The sequence below is a fragment of the Rutilus rutilus genome, assembly GCF_951802725.1.
Source record: "Rutilus rutilus genome assembly, chromosome: 2".
In the NCBI taxonomy this organism is placed as follows: Eukaryota; Metazoa; Chordata; class Actinopteri; order Cypriniformes; family Leuciscidae; genus Rutilus; species Rutilus rutilus.
This window is the reverse complement of record NC_140210.1, coordinates 60,706,580-60,726,780: the sequence shown is the minus strand read 5'-3', so window position 1 is coordinate 60,726,780 and position 20,201 is coordinate 60,706,580. Positions and strand designations below refer to the sequence as shown.

General features: G+C 41.2%; 2 protein-coding genes across 2 annotated transcripts in view; one reads left to right on the top strand and one right to left on the bottom strand.

Moving 5' to 3' along the window:
• Window positions 1-366: 366 nt before the first annotated feature.
• Window positions 367-8,140, top strand: LOC311286274 (uncharacterized protein). Its single transcript, XM_084402416.1, has 4 exons — window positions 367-684; window positions 793-929; window positions 1,147-1,295; window positions 7,665-8,140. The coding sequence occupies exons 1-4, from the start codon at window positions 649-651 to the stop codon at window positions 7,757-7,759; spliced, it is 417 nt and encodes a 138-aa protein (XP_084258542.1). The 5' UTR covers window positions 367-648; the 3' UTR covers window positions 7,760-8,140.
• Window positions 8,141-19,833: 11,693 nt separating this feature from the next.
• LOC311286250 (NLR family CARD domain-containing protein 3-like) overlaps window positions 19,834-20,201 on the bottom strand; it is a 66,923-nt gene continuing 66,555 nt past the window's right edge. The window contains exon 8 of the mRNA XM_084402377.1: window positions 19,834-20,201. This exon is cut by the window's right edge and continues 1,005 nt beyond it. The gene's annotated coding sequence lies outside the window, so the exon portion shown is untranslated.

Below are 20,201 nucleotides of genomic sequence, written 5' to 3'. Positions count from 1 at the left end.
AACACACGTGATCGTTGTCATGCGGTGAATCCGGCCAATCGTGGAACAGCTGTGTCGTCATCAGCCCGTGTGTAGCCGCTCTTGAGAAGCTGCGCTGACTGAGTTCTCCGGCTACTCTCGAATCGCTCTCGTGGTACTTTGATGGCATACATCACAGTCACGTGGCGTCGGCGCTGGATCAAGTCGGACAAAATTTCTAACCGGCATGCACTGCTTCAAGTCAGCCGCCGATCGGTCTGCGCAGAGCTGCATGAAGCCGAACAAGCCTATTGACACATTTGCGCGTAGGCTACTTGTTGTGGACCAACTCAACTCTGACAGATTGGGGAGGGAGGGAGGGAGTGATAGTGGTCATGTAATCTTTATATATTTATAATTTATTATTATTATTATTGTTAAATTAGTGTTCATAAATGAGTTACAGTATGTGTGGTCTTTCAAGAATTTCAAGTTAATAATATAACAATTTACGAAAAATATTTTTAAAGCTTGTGTCATGTGGTGCCCCCCTAGTGGTTGTGAATGGTTGGTGCCCCTGGGCACTTGCCCAAGTGCCCTTAAGGATAATCCGGCTCCGCCTCCCGCACCGCCACACCTGATGATGTCAGAAAGTGGAACGTGACGAAGATCGACACGCTCTCGTCTCTGATGGACCAACGCAACGGAGACTGGGACCCTGAGATGGTACTGTGTGTGTGTGTGTGTGTGTGTGTGTGTGTGTGTGTGTTTCAGCAGAACCAAACGTCATGAAGTTGGGCTGGTTCAGTGTTCTGATGTGTGTGTCTCTCTCAGGTCCAGCTGCTGGTCAGTAAGTATCTCAGTGTGAGTGGAAACACTCTCGGCACTTCCGAGCTGAACGCACTGGGAGGAACTAACCTGTGTGCGCTGACCACGAGTGTGCTGAACAACATCACGGCCGCCAGTGTGGAGTGAGTACACACACACACTTATAACACACACATCAGAACACTGAACCAGCCCCGCATGCACGCACACACACACACACACACACACACGCACAATGTTTACTGATCTGTTTTCCTGTTGGTTGTTCTTTGTTTTTTGGGACTTTTGGACGAATGTAGTTTAAACCTGTAGACTCATACGTGCGACATGGACGTGTGTGTGTGTGTGTGTGTTTTTCAGGCGAGCTTCTGCTCTCTCTTTGACCAACTGCAGCTCAGAGAAGTCGTCGATTCTGTTCAGTATCGCTCTGAACGCATTCAGCGCAACGAACACACGCAATGCAAACAGCGTCAGCATCCCGACGTACCAGCTGTTGCAGAACTACCTCGGTAACAACACACACACACACACACACACTGACCTCACACTTCTGCAGTCAGGCTGAACTTCAGCCCCGTCAGCCGCCGCCACCACAGGTAACACTCACACCCACCAACACCAGCGCATACACACACCGTATCTCCTGCGTAAGACTGGAATATCTCATGAAGCATTACTGCGTCTGCTAGACTCGTAACTGGGACTCGTAAAAAACACTGATTTTAGCCTCACTTCATTGGTTGCCTGTGCAGTTCAGAATTGATTTTAAATTACTGATTTTTGTATACAAAGCATTGCATAATTTGGCCCCAGCATACTCAGTGCATCTCCTTCATATACATAAAGCTTCTAGGTCTCTCAGATCAGCAAATCAGATCATCCTAGACATTCCAAGGACTGGACTGAAACTGAGTGGTGATCGAGTATTTGCTGTAGCAGCTCCAATCTACCTCTACATCTCAGACTGGCTCCCTCTTTAGCTTACTTTAAACCAAACCTGAAATTACATTTGCTAGAATTAGCGTTTGGTTCAGTTGGTTACTTGTCAAGAGGCTCTTCACAGATGTGTGTTAGTCATTGTTTTGTCTGAAAGTACATTTTATTTATGTCATTTTATTGTGTGACTGTACAGCACATTGGTCAACATTACGGTGTTTTAATGGTGCTTTATAAATAAAATAAATTAAATTAAATGACTGAATAAAGCAGTATTTCCAACCCATGTGATCAAGAGAACAAAATCATCACTTCTTGGGAAACTGGCGCAAAATATCAGTAATAAAACTGTAAGTTGCTGCAATCGGGCCATTGGTGCGCTGGTTAGTCCAGTGATCCAATCACAGCCTCTGCTGAAGTCACATGAGGTTTGGGGGATTTATTCAGTAAATGTGTTTCCATAGTAGTTTATACAAGCGAGTATAGTAGTAGGACAAGCGAGCAACAAGAGGCTCGACTGAAACGCGCAACTGTGTGTTTTCTGGAATACTCTGCTCTCTTGTTATTGTCAGCGTTGCTTTGTAGTCAAGGTAAGCCCATCTTCGATTCTCAGCTTCCCTTATATTTTTAACTTCACATAATTGTGTATTTTAGTTGGACGCGTTGCCACATTAAACAAGCAGCCGCGAGTGAAAATTATTATTGTTAAAGTCTAATTTGCACTTTAACCCTCTGCTCCTAGCACTTTCAAAGCGAAAGTTGGCCCATTATCGCGTTATCCACTTAATTGCAAGACCGAACCAGCATCTGTTAGAATACCTTTAAATAGACGAGATTCAGTTCACTCCCGTAGGACAAGCGAGCAACAAGAGGCTCGACTGAAACGCGCAACTGTGTGTTTTCTGGAATACTCTGCTCTCTTGTTATTGTCAGCGTTGCTTTGTAGTCAAGGTAAGCCCATCTTCGATTCTCAGCTTCCCTTATATTTTTAACTTCACATAATTGTGTATTTTAGTTGGACGCGTTGCCACATTAAACAAGCAGCCGCGAGTGAAAATTATTATTGTTAAAGTCTAATTTGCACTTTAAGCCTCTGCTCCTAGCACTTTCAAAGCGAAAGTTGGCCCATTATCGCGTTATCCACTTAATTGCAAGACCGAAACAGCTGTACTCACTCAAGCGGTGAAAGCATTTTTCTGTATATCTGTGTATTTTGCGCGCTGTCGCGGAAGCGTCAGCGGAAGCGTTCAGCTCTCGTGTTCAGCCTCCTCGTGTTCAGACCGACTCGGGTAAAGACCATCGACTCTACCTGCGCGACTCCACCGAGCAGGGACACCAGAAAGGCACTTAAAATTCGCCTTTTCCCTTTCCACTTCTTATCTTATCTTTCTCCCGACTCAGCATGTGTTTTCAACACATTCCTGTTATCGTTCGACAACGCCCTTTCATCACGCGCACAAGGCAGCGCGATACTGCTAATCTGCGTCCCATTCTCTCATCCTCACACACTCCTCTCTCTCTTTCCGTGGGTCTATGGAATTGTCAGTCAGCAGTCAACAAAGCTGACTTCATTCCAGCCTTTGCATCTCATTCTACTCTCAGTATCCTGGGCTTGACTGAGACCTGGATTCGTCCTGAAGACTCAGCAACCCCCGCTGCTCTCTCTAGCAATTTCTCCTTTTCTCACTCCCCTCGCCAGTCTGGGAGGGGTGGCGGGACAGGGCTTCTCGTTTCCAACAATTGGAAATACTCAGCGCTCTCTTCTCTATGCAACAACAATTCATTTGAATATCATGCTATCACACTTACAACTCCCAGTAAGATCCATATTGTAGTAATTTATCGCCCCCCAGGTCAGCTGGGTAACTTCGTAGAGGAGCTGGATGTGCTGCTGTCCTCTTTCCCTGAGGACGGCACCCCACTTCTAGTCTTCGGTGACTTCAACATTCATCTCGAAAAACCACATGCAACAGACTTCACCTCTCTACTAGCCTCCTTCGATCTCAAACGACACATCACCACAGGTACTCACAAATCAGGCAACCAACTGGACCTGGTCTACACACGCAACTGCATCACAGACAACATTTTGGTGAGGCCTCTCCATGTTTCAGATCATTTCCTCATCACCTTCAGTCTACAACTCGCTACCCCTGCGCCACCAACCCCACCACCAGTCACCCTCAGGCGAAACCTACGCTCACTTTCCCCCTCCCACCTCTCCTCTGCCGTGTCTTCTTCTCTTCCCCCACCCTCACAATTCTCATCTCTGGATGTGAATACTGCAACGGACACCCTATGCTCCACACTAACCTCTACTCTAGACAAAATCTGCCCTCTCTCCTCCAGGCCAGCACGCGCTACTCCTTCTAACCCCTGGCTATCTGAGGTTCTTCGTGAACACCGGACCGAACTCAGGGCAGCGGAGAGGAAATGGCGCAAATCAAAAGACTCATCTGACCTGAGTATGTATAAATCTCTCCTCTCGTCCTTTTCTGCTGATGTTCATGCTGCAAAATCTTCTTATTTCCACAACAAGATCAACAGCTCCTCCAACGCACGACTACTCTTCAAGACATTCAACTCACTCCTCTGTCCACCTCCACCACCACCCTCCTCCTCCTTAACTGCCGATGATTTTGCAAACTTCTTCACCAACAAAACAACAACTATCAGCAGTCAATTCTCAGCTCCACACACACAGGAACCCAGACCGACCCCTTCCACAGCCAATACCCCTCTGTCCTCCTTTTCGCCGCTAACAGAGGAAGAAGTATCTACACTTCTCCTCTCCAGTCACCCTACCACCTGCCCTCTAGACCCCATCCCCTCACACCTTCTACAAGCCATCTCTCCCACACTTCTACCAGCACTCACACACATCATCAACTCATCCCTCCATACTGGCACCTTCCCTACAGCATTCAAGCAGGCTCGGGTCACTCCACTGCTTAAAAAACCAACGCTAAACACATCTTTTGTAGAGAATTACAGACCCATCTCTCTCCTACCATTCATTGCAAAAACACTTGAAAGAGCTGTTTTCAACCAAGTAACATCCTTCTTGTCTCTAAACAACCAGCTGGATGTCAACCAATCTGGCTTCAAGAAAGGGCATTCAACTGAGACTGCATTACTGTCGGTCACAGAAGCCCTACGGATTGCAAAAGCTGCTTCCAAATCTTCACTCCTCATTCTCCTTGATCTGTCTGCTGCCTTCGACACCGTGAACCATCAGATCCTTATGTCCAGCCTCTCATCACTGGGCATCACAGGAACTTCACTCGACTGGTTTGAATCCTATCTCACAGGTAGGTCCTTCAAAGTCGCATGGAGAGGCGAGGTATCCAGAGCACATCAACTGACCACAGGGGTTCCCCAGGGTTCAGTTCTTGGTCCCCTCCTCTTCTCCATCTACACTACATCACTGGGACACATCATACAGGCACACGGTTTCTCCTACCACTGCTATGCTGATGACACACAACTCTTCCTCTCATTTCGACCAGATGATCCCACAGTAGCTGCACGGGTCTCGAGCTGTCTGGCAGACATCTCCACATGGATGAAGGAACATCACCTGCAGCTCAACCTGGCAAAGACTGAGCTGCTCGTCCTCCCTGCCAATCCGTCTCTACAGCACGACTTCACCATCCAGCTTGATTCATCATCAATCACCCCATCAAGGTCGGTCAGAAATCTGGGAGTAACGTTTGATGACCAGCTGACCTTCACAGATCACATTTCAAAGACAGCTCGATCATGCAGGTTTGCATTGCACAACATCAGGAAGATCAGGCCTTTCCTAACTGAGCACGCAACACAACTCCTCGTCCAGGCCCTGGTCATTTCTAGGCTTGACTACTGCAATGCTCTTCTGGCCGGACTTCCAGCATGTGCTACCAAACCTCTTCAGATGATCCAGAATGCTGCAGCTCGTCTTGTCTTCAACGAGCCCAAGAGGGCCCACGTCACCCCTCTGTTAATCTCTCTGCACTGGCTACCTCTCGCTGCTCGCATCAAGTTCAAGGCATTGACGCTTGCTTACAGATCTATCACAGGCTCAGCTCCCTCCTACCTTCACTCACTCCTACGAGCCTACATCCCCACCAGACGCCTACGATCAATCAACAAGCGACGTCTCGTGGTTCCATCACAGAAAGCCACTAAATCACTTTCCAGATCATTCTCATTCACAGTTCCATGCTGGTGGAACACTCTCCCCACCCTTATCCGGAATGCTGAATCCCTGACAACATTCAAAAAACAGCTGAAAACCCATCTCTTCCATGAGCACCTAAACTCATAAAAAAAAAAAAATAAAAATAAAAACCTTTCCCTTAAAATCCCACCTATCATGCTTATGCTACTCTGAATAATGCCTGAACTTCGTATTCTGAACACTTCTTGCGTTGTTGTTGTCTTTTGCCTCTTCATGATGACTCGCTTAATTTAGTCCTGATTTGTAAGTCGCTTTGGATAAAAGCGTCTGCTAAATGACTAAATGTAAAATGTAAATGTATACGCATGTATTCTTTTCGCATAAAACAATTATCCCCCTTAATTGAGCGCATACCTTTTTTATGCACATTTTTTTAATGTATGCACTTCCTTGGGGTTTCCATCCAGATTACAGACATAGATTAAAAACATAGATTACATAGATAACAAACATAGGGCCCTATCTTGCACCCAGCACAATTGACTTTGTACACCGACGCATGTGCCATTCCTATTTTGCACGGTTCCCTCCACAGACACACGTCGGTAAATTAGGGAATGAACTTGCGCTCCCGGGGGCGGTTCAGCGAAAAGAGGAGGCGTTAGAGATGCGCGGATGGGCTATTATTTCATCCGCAACCGCATCACAAAAATCATCATCCGTCCGCCATCCAGCCACACCAACGTTTTTGACCAATTTTCAAAACCGCACCCGCCCGCCATCCATTGATTTGTGTATACATATATTTTTCATTTGATTGGTTCAACCGCCCGCCACCCGCCCGAATTTAATTAAAATATTATTTTTCGTCACGTCATCCGCCCAATCCGCGGATTTATCCGCGGAGTCCGTGGCTGTAACCGCCAACCGCGCATCTCTAGGAGGCGTGTTCCGGCGCAAACGTTCCCTGGTGCTATTTTGCAGTTTCAGAAAACAATTCCGCCACTGACCAGGAGAAACCTCGTCTAAAGTCAGTGGCGCGTTATTCAGATGCTATTTTAAGGGCGCATGCTTGGCCATAATGTAGTGTGTGCACAACGCACATACACTTTGCTTCTCTACTCTATTCATAAACTATTCATAATCCGCCATGGAACAAGCGCACCTGCTCTTAAAGGGAATGTGAGATGATGCTCTGATTGGTTTATTTCACGTTACGCCCAAACCACACCTATGAGTAATGAAGCTACTTCAGACCAACCCATTTTAGATTTGCGTCGGGCGCAAGAGTCATTTATCCCGCCGGTATAATACCGAGATCCGCCCACAAAGTTACTTGCGTTTCGCGCTTGATACTTGTCTTTCAGATCGTTAAAATAGGGCCCATAGACTACAAACATAGATAACATAGACCACAAACATAGATTACATAGATTACAAACATAGATTACAAACACAGACTACAAATATAGATTACATAGACTACAAACATAGGTTAAAACATAGATTACATAGATTACAAACATAGATAAGCAGTGATGTTTCACTATATAAAATGAATACATTTAAGACTGAGTGCAGTTCAGTCATCAAAGGTGTGGTTGTGCTATAGATGTGGAAATCAGCCTTGAACTATCATTGTTTGTGTCTGATGTAGATCTACAGATGTCAAGTGTCCATTAGTCTTTTTGAAATGCTCAGTTCGGGTGACTGAAGAAATGTGCTGAATGTTTGTTTGTAAATGGTAATTTGATCTTAATATCTGTGTGTGTCTCTGCAGCTGCCGCATCCAGAGTTTGGGCACCGGCCTTTCTGCAGCTGCTCCTATTGGCTGTTACCATGACGACACTGATGACATCATCCTCCCTGTACTGACCGTCTCTCCTCTCTGTGTCTAGTATTTAAAAGAGTTTCTGCACTTTCGCCTGTAATGCACTTTCACTTTTCACAAATTGTCGTGAACAGTTTCTGTGTGGAATTGACGAATAAATCATATTTGATTCAGATGACACACATTTATCAGGATCAGTCATTTACTGCAGATGTTTCAGAGAGAACGCTTGATGTGCTCACATCTGATTTACATCAACATTGTTAAGATTCGACCCAATTCAATTCTAAATCTCAAATACATTTAGTTAAAATAACTGAAAATTGTTTTTGTTTTGCATATGTGTGATGAAAATGAACTTTTGCGAATGTAATGTAGAGGGCTGTAAACTGTTGTAAATCTTGTAAAGAGATTATCCATGAACCATCAACACTGCAGGTGTCACTCAACAAGAACTGAAACTGTAATACATGTAAAAACTGTGTATGGATAACAGCATATGATAGATGATTGTTGTCTTGGTTATCATTTTCACACATTTTCTTCTATGTTAAAATAAAAAAAATCTATATAATTTTGTTCTCTTTTTAATCATTCAATGAATTTTATTTCAAATTCTGCACACCATTTTCTTCACACTGTAGAGTTCAGCATGGGTAGGCAGAGGACATAATGTGCTGGGCTTTTAAGAAAGATGTGAATTCAGGGTGCACTACATCTTCTGTCGAGGAGAGCTGTTGTTTTATGTCCATTGACTCCCATAGTAGGAAGACAAGTCAATGGCTACCGTCAACTGTCTAGTTACCAACATTCTTTAAAATATCTTCTTTTGTGTTCAACAAAAGACAGAAACTCACACAGGTTTGGAACAATATGGCACTTTTATCATCGCTTTCATGTATATAGTGCCACCAACAAATCCAACAGACCATCACCATAAAGTCTGATACTGTGTTCACAAGAAGCTCAGAGTTTTCTCCTCACAAACACAGCAGCTATCTGGCAAATCTAAAGTTTATTGTCCAATTTCATAGAGAACTGTTTTATTTTGATAAACCCGCCCACCGTGATGTCGACTGGTTGAGGTCCGTCCTCTCCTTGTGTCCTTCCCAAAGCCCAACTTCTGTGTTCTGGTGCCTGACAAACTCAACATCGTTGAAGAGTTTCCTCCAGGAATATGGAGTCAGCAGTTCTAGTCAGCCGGGTCAAGACACGTGCCAATTTTAAAGCTTTTTTTCCGATTTAATCATCATTACTCTAGCCAGATTTAGGCTGGACGGGATGAATTTGGCAAAGAGTGCAAACTGTAGTGGGGTGCTCACAAATGATCAAAACTTTACTAAAGAGGGACTCACAAATGTAAGCATAAAGAAAAAAGGAATTGCTGGAATAAACAGAGGGTTCATCATAAAGTTATTCAACTGTAATAATGACAAGGAATTTGAGGATCTGAGTAAGAAAGATCCGTTCACCACAGACGGAAAACTTGCCACAATACTAGTCAATGCTATTAGAGAAGCAAGAGAATACAGAAAGTTTGTTTATGTTTTAATGAAAAGCTCCCTCAAAATAATACAATTTTAAATTGTGTAGTATGCCGTGGCCCTTACTCTGATTGGAAAATGTTCGGATGCAAAGTGCACACAAGTGCCGGTTTTGTTGATCAGCTACATAACTATTTCCCCGTCAGCATCATTTAAAAATGTTGCCAGTGTTTCTGATCATTTTTACAAAAATTTCATAGACCCCAGAATATTTGTTAGTATGATTATCTGAATATGCTACATATCAAAAGAAACAACAGACACATTCATTCTAGCTTCATGCATTCTTTTTTTCATCAACATTGAATGTGTGTAGGTTTCATAAAAAAATCAAAACACAGATTGAGTGGATCGAGTCCATCAACACCTCAAAGCTTCTCAGTCCTGTGTCGACATTACATTCAGTAACATTAGGCAGTTTTGATTTATATGTTGTTTAATGTTGATGATCGTGTTATTTTACATATGCCCATGATTACATATGAGATTGCTTGTTTCTGCTGCTTCTTCGCATGTGTTTTGATCAGGAGATTCTATACTCTTTCAGAAGATGTGTCATAGCGCCTACCACTGTCAATGGGAAGCGTTTTCTCACAAATTGCAGAAATGTCCGTCAATGCAAACATGACACAATTTATTAATTTACTTGTTTTTAGATTGTGAATCTGAATCAGGAACAGCCACAATAATTAGGCCCTGTTTTATGTAAATTATATAAGCATAGTATACAAATAAAGCTGAATTTAGTTACTGAATGACATTTTTATGAATAGTGTGTAGCCTATGTTGTGCCTGATGCATGAAATAAATCATAAATAACAAATAAATGACACTTAATCAAATGCGTAATTGGCATCTAATAATGTTTGATCTGCTGAATAATAGTAATACAAAAATACATTGTGAATTATATTTACCTTTTTACATTTATTTCCAAAGTGCTTTTATTTGTTTGTTGACAAGAAAAAGAATGGAGATATAAAATGATGCACTATCAACTTTGAGAGTGCGATAGTTTATAACGGCCATAGGAGATTTTCCATGCATTAGGCTAAAACCAATGAATTTATGATCAGAAATAGCAATGTCAGAAGAAGAGATCAATCCCTCAATTACAGATCAAATCAAGGATATGTCCATGCGTATGAGTAGGAAAATTAACAAGTCAAATTAAAGCATCTAAAAAACAGACAGTAATTGATTAGTGTTAGAGTAAACAGCATTCAACATGAAGAACGGGAAATGACAATGAAAAGCCAAGAGTCAAGAGCTCACATAAGTCAGAAAAAAATATTGGACAAGGCCTTAGGAGGACGTTAACCCTCTGGGGTCTGAGCTGTTTTCTGGCCCTGGAGGTGTTCTGACATGCTCTGACATTTGTGGTTATTTCTGTTACTTGTGACATTTTCATGGCTAAAGTCTAATTACACTGTATTCAGCACAAACTCTGCTACAATAATATATCAGCAGCATGTGTGTAAAAGTTTGTAGTTTTGAGATAATGACATTTATGCGTGGTTTGTGAAAATACAAAAAAAGATTCTCACTGAAATAAGCTCATGAAACCCATACTGATTATTTCTTCCTAAGACTTTTGAAAATTGTATGACGTTGCCTAGAATATTTGCTCTAAAACTATGTGAAAATCACCCTGACTGCTCATTCAGATTAGACAATATATTGATTTAAATTTTTTACGACGTGTTTTGTGTGATAAAGCTTTATGCGGGAGAGGCGGATCACCTCATTAATATGTAAGCTTTCCACACCTGAGAAAGACAAAGACACTCCCTAATGGCCCTATTAGGAGCTTATCAGGGCCCATCATTCTGACCAACCTTGCACAAAGAATGAGGAGATTTAAAAAAGAATGGCTTTTAGATTGTTTGGATTTATTTACAACACAACATAATCCAAATATACACAACAAATGACAAAAAAGCACTCATTGAAAACAATGATCCAAAGAAAGAGACCTTTGTGCCATTCCTAAAAACACATATTGTACATACCTTTCATTTCCAAGGTGTTTGATTTTCACTTTACCATGTTCATGTACAGAGACTCGTGTGAATGTTGAAGTCAGCAGGACTCAGTGGCATCTGGGCCCTGAAAGAAAAAAAAAGTGAACATACTGATATCAAGAGAAAGGCCTGCACGATTTTGGGAATACATTTTAGATTTTTCTGGTTAAAATTGCTTTTTAAAATTCACAGAATACACACACACACACAAATGTTTCCAACAATATATAATATAATGAACACCAGGTTTGTTGTGCCTTGTAGGCATAGGCTATGCGCAGTGCTGCATAAAATAATAACAATAACCTATTACAGCCTATAAATCTTCCAAAAGATTTCAGTAACAACTACGCTAGAGAAAAATATATTGATTATCATGTTACTTCAAATGTTTCCATTCGTTATGATGATATGAAATGAGATAATAGTAAAAACATGAAGCCGTTTGGTGCGTTTTGCTTTTCAAACGATCCAAAATATGATACATTCAAACGCGATCGCCCTCAAATATAAAACATTATGGTTACCATATACATATCTACGTCTGAGCAGATATCCACAAACACAGTAACAGTAAACACGGGTCTAAATATTATAATATTCACCATATATCTAGCAACAGTTCAACTGCAATGTGAAATTTATGCAACAATAACAAACTAATATGTAAGAATTTCTTACCTTACATCTTTCTTGTCTTCAAATCGCGTTCTTCTTCTTCTGGGGTAAAGCCAATGTAAGCTTACGGCGCGTCTTTCATTCTTGACGAAAAGCAGAGACTTGTGAAGTGTTTTGGTGTTTTGTTTTTGAGGTAATGAGCGCGTTCGCGTTCCATGTGGAGATTTGCATGTGAATATCTTTTGCGCGAGTGGGCGTGGTCAAATAAAAAAAAATTAGGAAGCGTTTGAGAAGCTGGACATCTTGTTGGTTTTATACAAATTACTTAAACAGAGAATATTTGTTTTCAGTTTGAATCTGATCATTTAAAAGTACACACTTAAATGTTTATAAAGGTATATGGCTCATAAATGTGTGACAAGTATTCGCTGAGTTTTGTTTCAGTTTATAGACGTGCTCAAGAAAAAAAAGTTTAACATTTTTTATCTAACACAATTAATGCAATTGAGGAACTGACAGAACATGAGGAGCATAATAAAAAAACTACTGTAAAACTACTGTAACTCTAAAAGGACTTTCCTCAGTGTTTTGCTCAAGGGCTTAAATGGACCACCTAAAAAAATCATGTGATTGATACCTAAAATATACACTGCAGGTACAGGTTATCAGTATAACCAGGGGCCTCAGCAAACGTCTAAATGGGGTCTAGAAACTCACAGGTATCGCATACTGGACGTGTCACTTTCACTCACAACAGAAGTCCAAAACAGTTAAATCTAATCACCAAACAGGCAAAAGTTCACTTCAAGAATGAACGAAGTGGCGTAGATGAGTTTGAAGTTCAGTGTTTGAAAAAACAGAGCTAACGAAAGAGAAAGTGTGATCTATATTATTATAGTTCTCTATACAAACATAGACTACTTTATTATGACCGCCGCTAGCGTAGCTAGCGAAAGCGGTCATATAGGCATTGTCAAAGTTTTTTTTTTTTTTTTTTTTTTTTTTCACCTTACTGAATTTTTCGTCAACGATACCAGGGACACCGAAGCACCGGGGAACATGAAATTTGGTGGGCATGTAGCCCCACTAGACTTCTACGGAAAAATTTCGTTTGGTCCCCGGGGGCCACTACCCCCCCGCGCTGGGCCCCCCCAAATCCCAAAAAATGCAGTTTTTCCTAAATAACTACCTGAACCGTGGCACCGAGGATGAAGACATTTTTATGGTATGTTGGTCTACTAGACTTTTACGGAAAAATTTCGTTTGGTCCCCGGGGGCCACTTCCCCCCCCGCGCTGGGGCCCCCTTAAATTTTTCGTCAACGATACCAGGGACACCGAAACACCGGGGAACATGAAATTTGGTGGGCATGTAGCCCCACTAGACTTCTAAGGAAAAATTTCGTTTAGTCCCCGGGGGCCACTCCCCCCCCGCGCTGGGCCCCCCCGAACCCAAAAAAATGCAGTTTTTCCTAAATAACTACCTGAACCGTGGCACCGAGGATGAAGACATTTTTATGGTATGTTGGTCTACTAGACTTTTACGGAAAAATTTCGTTTGGTCCCCGGGGGCCACTTCCCTCCCGCGCTGGGGCCCCCTTAAATTTTTCGTCAACGATACCAGGGACACCGAAGCACCGGGGAACATGAAATTTGGTGGGCATGTAGCCCCACTAGACTTCTACGGAAAAATTTCGTTTGGTCCCCGGGGGACACCCCCCCCCCGCGCTGGGCCCCCCGAAACCCAAAAAAATGCAGTTTTTCCTAAATAACTACCTGAACCGTGGCACCGAGGATGAAGAAATTTTTATGGTATGTTGGTCTACTAGACTTTTACGGAAAAATTTCGTTTGGTCCCCGGGGGCCACTTCCCCCCCCCTGCGCTGGGGCCCCCGTAAATTTTTCGTCAACGATACCAGGGACACCGAAACACCGGGGAACATGAAATTTGGTGGGCATGTAGCCCCACTAGACTTCTACGGAAAAATTTCGTTTGGTCCCCGGGGGCCACTCCCCCCCCCGCGCTGGGCCCCCCCAAACCCAAAAAAATTCAATTTTTCCTAAATAACTACCTGAACCGTGGCACCGAGGATGAATAAATTTTTATGGTATGTTGCTCTTAAGGGCCCACATCAACCTAGACCATAATCACTCATTTGTGATTTGCGCCCCTCCCATAAAAAATGAAAATGCAATATTATTCTGCTTTAATCGCCCCTATCTTCAGTGGAGATGTTCAGAACTGCACCATATTTCATGTGTATGATTAACTTGACATCCTCTGGGGGTATCCTCTGCTAAGTTTTGTAGAATTTCATCCATGGGGGGGTATAAAATAAATTCATTTATGTGCACATTTAGTGACTGTACACGGCCTGTAGATGGTGCTGTTGAGCGAAGGGTTGCTGGTTTAGGATGATACTGTCACACAAACACATGCAGGAATACAAACAAACGCAAGCATGCACACACACTGACATCCACACGCACAGACACACACCCATACACACACATACAAATCCACATGCACAGACACACACACACAAACACACACGCGCACACATGTACGCACACATACATACACGCACAGACACACACACACACACACACAGACACACACATACACAAACACACACACATACACACACACACACACACACACACACACAGACAGACATGCACATACTATTACTTTTTTTAGGTATATACATAAACACGCAATACAGCCAAATTACTCCACGTCATTTATTTTTGTGGAAAGCCAGTGCAGGCCTGAGCGGCGGTCGGTACGCGATGCGGTACATCTAGTTTAAAAAGGGACAGCTCCGCCGGTGTGTGTACACTCATAGAAGACAATGAGTTTGAAGACGTGTTATATAAAATATAATCAAATGACTCGGGTCGGGTCGGACCTCGGGCTTAATCTTTTCCAGTCAGTGAAAAAAACAAAACATTTATTAATCATCGCTGCTGTTCACCGTAAAGAAAGTCTGGCTGCTGCGTGCAAGCGCATCACGGAGAGGGGCGGGGGCAGACCTGACGCCGCTGCGTGCACGCCGTCGCCTTTAGCCTGGAGAAGAAGATGGAGTTGGTGAAAAGTAAATTTGCCTCAGGTGAATTCACCGTCGCTACTACAGCCTATTTATATATTTAAAGTTTATTGTTTCAGTTGTTTGTATTGTTAAAAGGCGTGAACATTAAAGGTTGATTTGAATTTCCGTCTGCTGGTCATGATAATACGTGTATGAGAAAAAAAAAATCTGACGCGGCGTCGGGCCGCGGGCCGGGTTCGGGCAGATAATTCATGTTTGTGTCGGGTTACATCGGGTCCGGGCTTTAAAAGCCACGGGCCGGGTCGGGTCGGGTTGTTATTTTCAGGCCCGTTGAGAACTCTAGCCTATATTATTATCTCTCTATATGAAGCATAACTTCATTCAAGCCACAGAAAGACAAATGTTTTGCTAAAAGAAATGCCCCATGATCTGATAACATTTTCAGTATTACAAAAAAAAAAAAATCAGAGTAATATTTTTTGTAGGCTATATTTTTTATATGACATTATAAATGAAACTGAGTGAAGTTTGGTATATGATAGTTTTATTGCATTTATTTCTGCAAAACAAAAGGTTGATTTGTAAGGAAGATGGAGCTTATGTAGGCTAAATTTACTTAGTTGTCAAATATTGTTGAATTATACAACTGTAAAATACCTAAGTTTATTCAGCTGACAGTTTGAAGGGCAGTTTGAATCCAGCTGACTCTTCAGTCCATCAGAGAGCAACTTCACCACGGAATCATGCAGGTCATTGCAGCTCAGGTGCAGATCTCTGAGGAAGCAGTTTGCAGACTATAAGCTGATGACATAGTTGGACAATGCTGACTAGTGAAATTAGAATGACCAAAACGGAAAGAAATGAAATACAGCACAAAACTGTAAACAACTGACACATCTGAGGATACTTGTTACAGTGTGGGACTAAATTACATGTAGGCGAGAGCATAACAAAATGTGTGTGCATATATTTGGGCTGGAGAAATTAGAAGAACTGTAAGAGAGGGCTACTCTCTGAGAAAACAAAGGAAATTAACATTTGAACTCTCTTGCTATATTACCATCCCCATGCGAGACACGATCACACTTGAGTTGATCACCTCCCAATTTACACATCATTCCCTTCACCCATCCCTACTTGAATTCACCCAAGAATCTATATGGTTTAATGTGAATAATTATCATACAGTATTACACATGTTTGGTATCATTTGAAATGTCTCAGTGCGACTGGTACAAAAGTCTCATTCTCAAAGAAGTAAAACAAAAGGTAATAAAGTTTTTAAGAGTTTAGAAAGAAAGAAAGAAAGAAAGAAAGAAAGAAAGAAAGAAAGAAAGAAAGAAAGAGTTAAAAGAAAGAAAATCCTAGAAAATCCTGGAAATACAAACAAAAGAAACTAAACAAGACTGCGACCTTGCAGGGAACTAGAGAAAATTAGAATTAAAAACTAGATAGCAACAATATAAAAATCTAGAGAGAATCCAATATAAGAACTGGATCAAAATACTGAAACTTGACTAGAGTGAAAACACAGGAACAAGGAAAACTATAGAATTATCAAAAGAAAATTATCAAACAAGGAAAACTAAATTAAGCACTGACTGAAAATAACTGTGACACACACACACACACACACCAACCAGCAAAGACATGAGGAAAGGAGCACAATATAAAGGGAGCAGAGTAGGGGTGTGTGATTTATATCGTCTGCGATAATATCGTAATTGTTGTTTTAACGATGTGCGATTTGACATTATCGAGTATATCCGTCACACACACCCAGAGAGTGCATGCATACTCTACGTGATGTAGTCTTGTAGATTAACTAGTGCGGGTGCGCATTTAGAGTGCACACTTTCAATGCGTGATTTGGTGTTTATTTATATCATTTAGTAGTAAATATCACAAGAGTGCAGTTTTTCTCCAAATATCAGCATGATAACAAATGTGATATTGATTTTATACAAGTTTAATAAACAAGAAGTTAATCTTAAGTGACTTACATTTTAGACACCATATTGCCTGATTTTGCTCTATTTCGCCAATGAAAATAGTTCAAAACAAAGCCACACATGGCAGTGTTTCCTTACTGAGTGAATCAGCCGTTTGAGCGGTTCAGTTGACTAGGATAAATTAAGATAGTCAAATGCTTATTTCCTTGAAGAATCAGCCGTTTGAATGAATCGGTTGAATCTTAATGATTCGCTCATTAACAGTGCCTTGCTGCCACCTACTGGTGGTTTCAATTTCACATTTAAAGTATCTTTTCTTGTTTTAAATAATTTTAAATATCAATATTCAATATTGCAAAGATGACTTTTGTTGATACTGATTTCATTTGATTGGTAACAGCCCAGATGTGTCTTCTTTTTATAATTAAATTTGATTAAATTTATGAAATTGACACAAAAGATGATGCATGCATATAAATAGTTTAAAAAAATGGCTTTATAAAGGTAAAAATGCCCATATTAGGTAAAAATCAATTGGAACATATTGGAAAAAGTTATTTCTGACACTGCAGTGAACTGACCACCACACAGAGTATGAAGAACATCAAAAACTTTAGGAGTCGGCTGTCCACGGCAATCCTAAACCTGCCATAGTACCAACACAATAAACACACTCAGCAAAATATTGTCTAATAATGGTTATGGAGATAAATCCAAGAAAATATTGAGATATAATTTTTTGTCAATATCGCACACTCATAGAGACGAGCACCCAAGAATCAGGTGAACACAACCAGGCCAACGAGGACTAGACAAGGACTAAACAAGGAGCCTGGACTAGAGGAGTACATGGCAAACACAAATAAAGACAAAGCCATATGATCAGACACAAGACAAACAAGGAGACATTGAACAGAGAGAAAACAGACAAGACTCTCAGCACAGGACCCTGACACCAACGTTCAAGAGTGGTAAAGCTTCTCTTAAAGCTTTCATATAATCATATGAAAAAAAAAGAGATGGACTCTATACTTTTTAGTAAACTACAACATTTGATAGTTTATGGCTAATCTATAAAAATGTACATCAGCAATCCACCAACAAGTATGAAATACAGTTAGACAAACATAAATATAAATGCTGGTATACATTTACTTTAACATTGAACTCGTTTTACCTTCCCTGTGTAGAACATTTACTTAGATGTGCAAAAACTTACATTTATTTCCCTGTAGAACATTTACAATGTAAAGCGCAAAAAGAGCAAAGCAAAAACTTTAATTTATTTGTAATGTTACTATGAATGAATATTTAGAAAGGAGTATATTTTGATAAGTTCTGATAAACCCATATCATATCAAGAATCAGACCAATGTTCAAAAGTGGTAAAGCTTCTCTTTCTGAAGAACTGAGATGAATTCAGCTTTCACATGATCTCTGTGTTTGCGTATAATGTCACAGATCTTTCTCATGCTCTCCTGACTGGTTAAACTCTGTGTGATTTCTGAATATTGTTCCTTATGAATTAGTTTCTGCTGACACAGTTTATCTGCAATGATCTTGACATTTGTAACCCCCTGAATGAGATCTGGCCAATGGTTATCAAAATATCTTGCTTTATCTGCCTCACTATTCAGACGCAGCTCGTCTCTCTTAGGACGAATCAGATCAAGTTCTTCTTTCTCAATTTTTGTAGTCCAGACCTCCTCCTTATCCTCTTCTCTGATAAGAGTAATTTGAAGATCATTCTCCAGACGAGTCTTGACCCTGAAGAAGTTTGGGGGAGTTTTTCTTGTGAATGTGATCCCTTCTTTGGGAAGGATAGAGGCACCAGGAACATCAAGCTTAAGAGTGTGTGGTGTGTTCATCCGAAATGGCCTGTCAGGTCTGGGATAATCAATTGGGTCATATGACTTTTCTTTCTTAACCTTTTCTTTTGCACGATCATCAAATGGAAATAAGTAGAGATGTAAAATGAGAGGATCTTTAGAACGCATGTAAAGAAGAAGATCGCAGTGTTCATCCCATCCCATTATCCAACTAATTAATGTTTTCAGAGAGAAGGATGGTTGGACAATCTTAGCATGGAATCGGGTCAACTGCACAGGTTCTGTGGTTATTCCCTCGTCTTTTACGGTGAGGACTTTCACAGCATCTTTGAGAGAGGGGTCAGACTCTCCTAAACAGGCGTAATGGGGCAGATGAACTTCCTCCAGTTTCCCTGAGATCACCGTCAAGTCAATCACTGGACCGATCCGGTTGCACTGCAGCCTCTCCAGCTCTGCGTTGAGGAAGAGTCCGTCTACGGTACGGTACTGAAGGGTGACGACACAGTCACAGACCCATCGCATTCTGGTCCTGACACACTCGTAACGGCCTGGGTCAGTGCTGACCCTGAACTTTGACCCTCCTTCATCTGTACAGGCCGACGGCTCAATCTGAAGCCACTGATCAGAATCAGCTATATGGACACAAGACTGACAGTTCAGCAGCGGGTGAATATCCAGCCCAGAAGGTTTGGGCTGAGAGAACCTGTGAAGAACCAGAAGAAGGCAGAAGCAAAGAGTCAGCTGCTTTTATTCATCTCAGTTAATGTTATTTTCAATGTTTATTAATACATTATTAAAATCAAAAGTTGTATCTGTCAATATTATTTAATGGACCTGAACTAACATGAACTAACAATGAACAGCTGACTAACTAACGTTAACAAATACAGTTAATGCATTAACGAATGTTAACTAATGGGACCTTATTGTAAAGTATTACCAACAATTCAAAACCAACAACATACAAACAGTTTACTATAAAAACTATTTGACAGGCAGTTTGACAGAGAGAAAATATAAAGCTAGTATATAATGCTGCGACTGACACCTGTGATGTCACTCACTAATAACACACAATTTAATATAACAAACACATATATACTTTAATGACAGTTTAATTCACACATAATTGTCCAGTTATGTTTATGTTTAACTAGCCAACATGAACTCTATATTCTCCATCAATAAGCTCAAGCTGAATAATGTGTCCAGTCTTCTATAAATCAGTGTTTTTAACTGTGGATATTTTCACAGAGGTGGACAGATAAAGACCATCAGCAGTCTGGGGTGGACAGAAATGTGCATTATCAAACATAATAAATGAGTTTGACTATAAAGAACTGGACTGTTTTACTGCTTACAACACAACTGTCTACAGTTAATTGTGCTTGATTGTAATTGAGGGAGTGCTGGAATAGATCAAGTAATACTGAGTGAATTTGACTATTTCTGTCTTATTCCTCGTCTG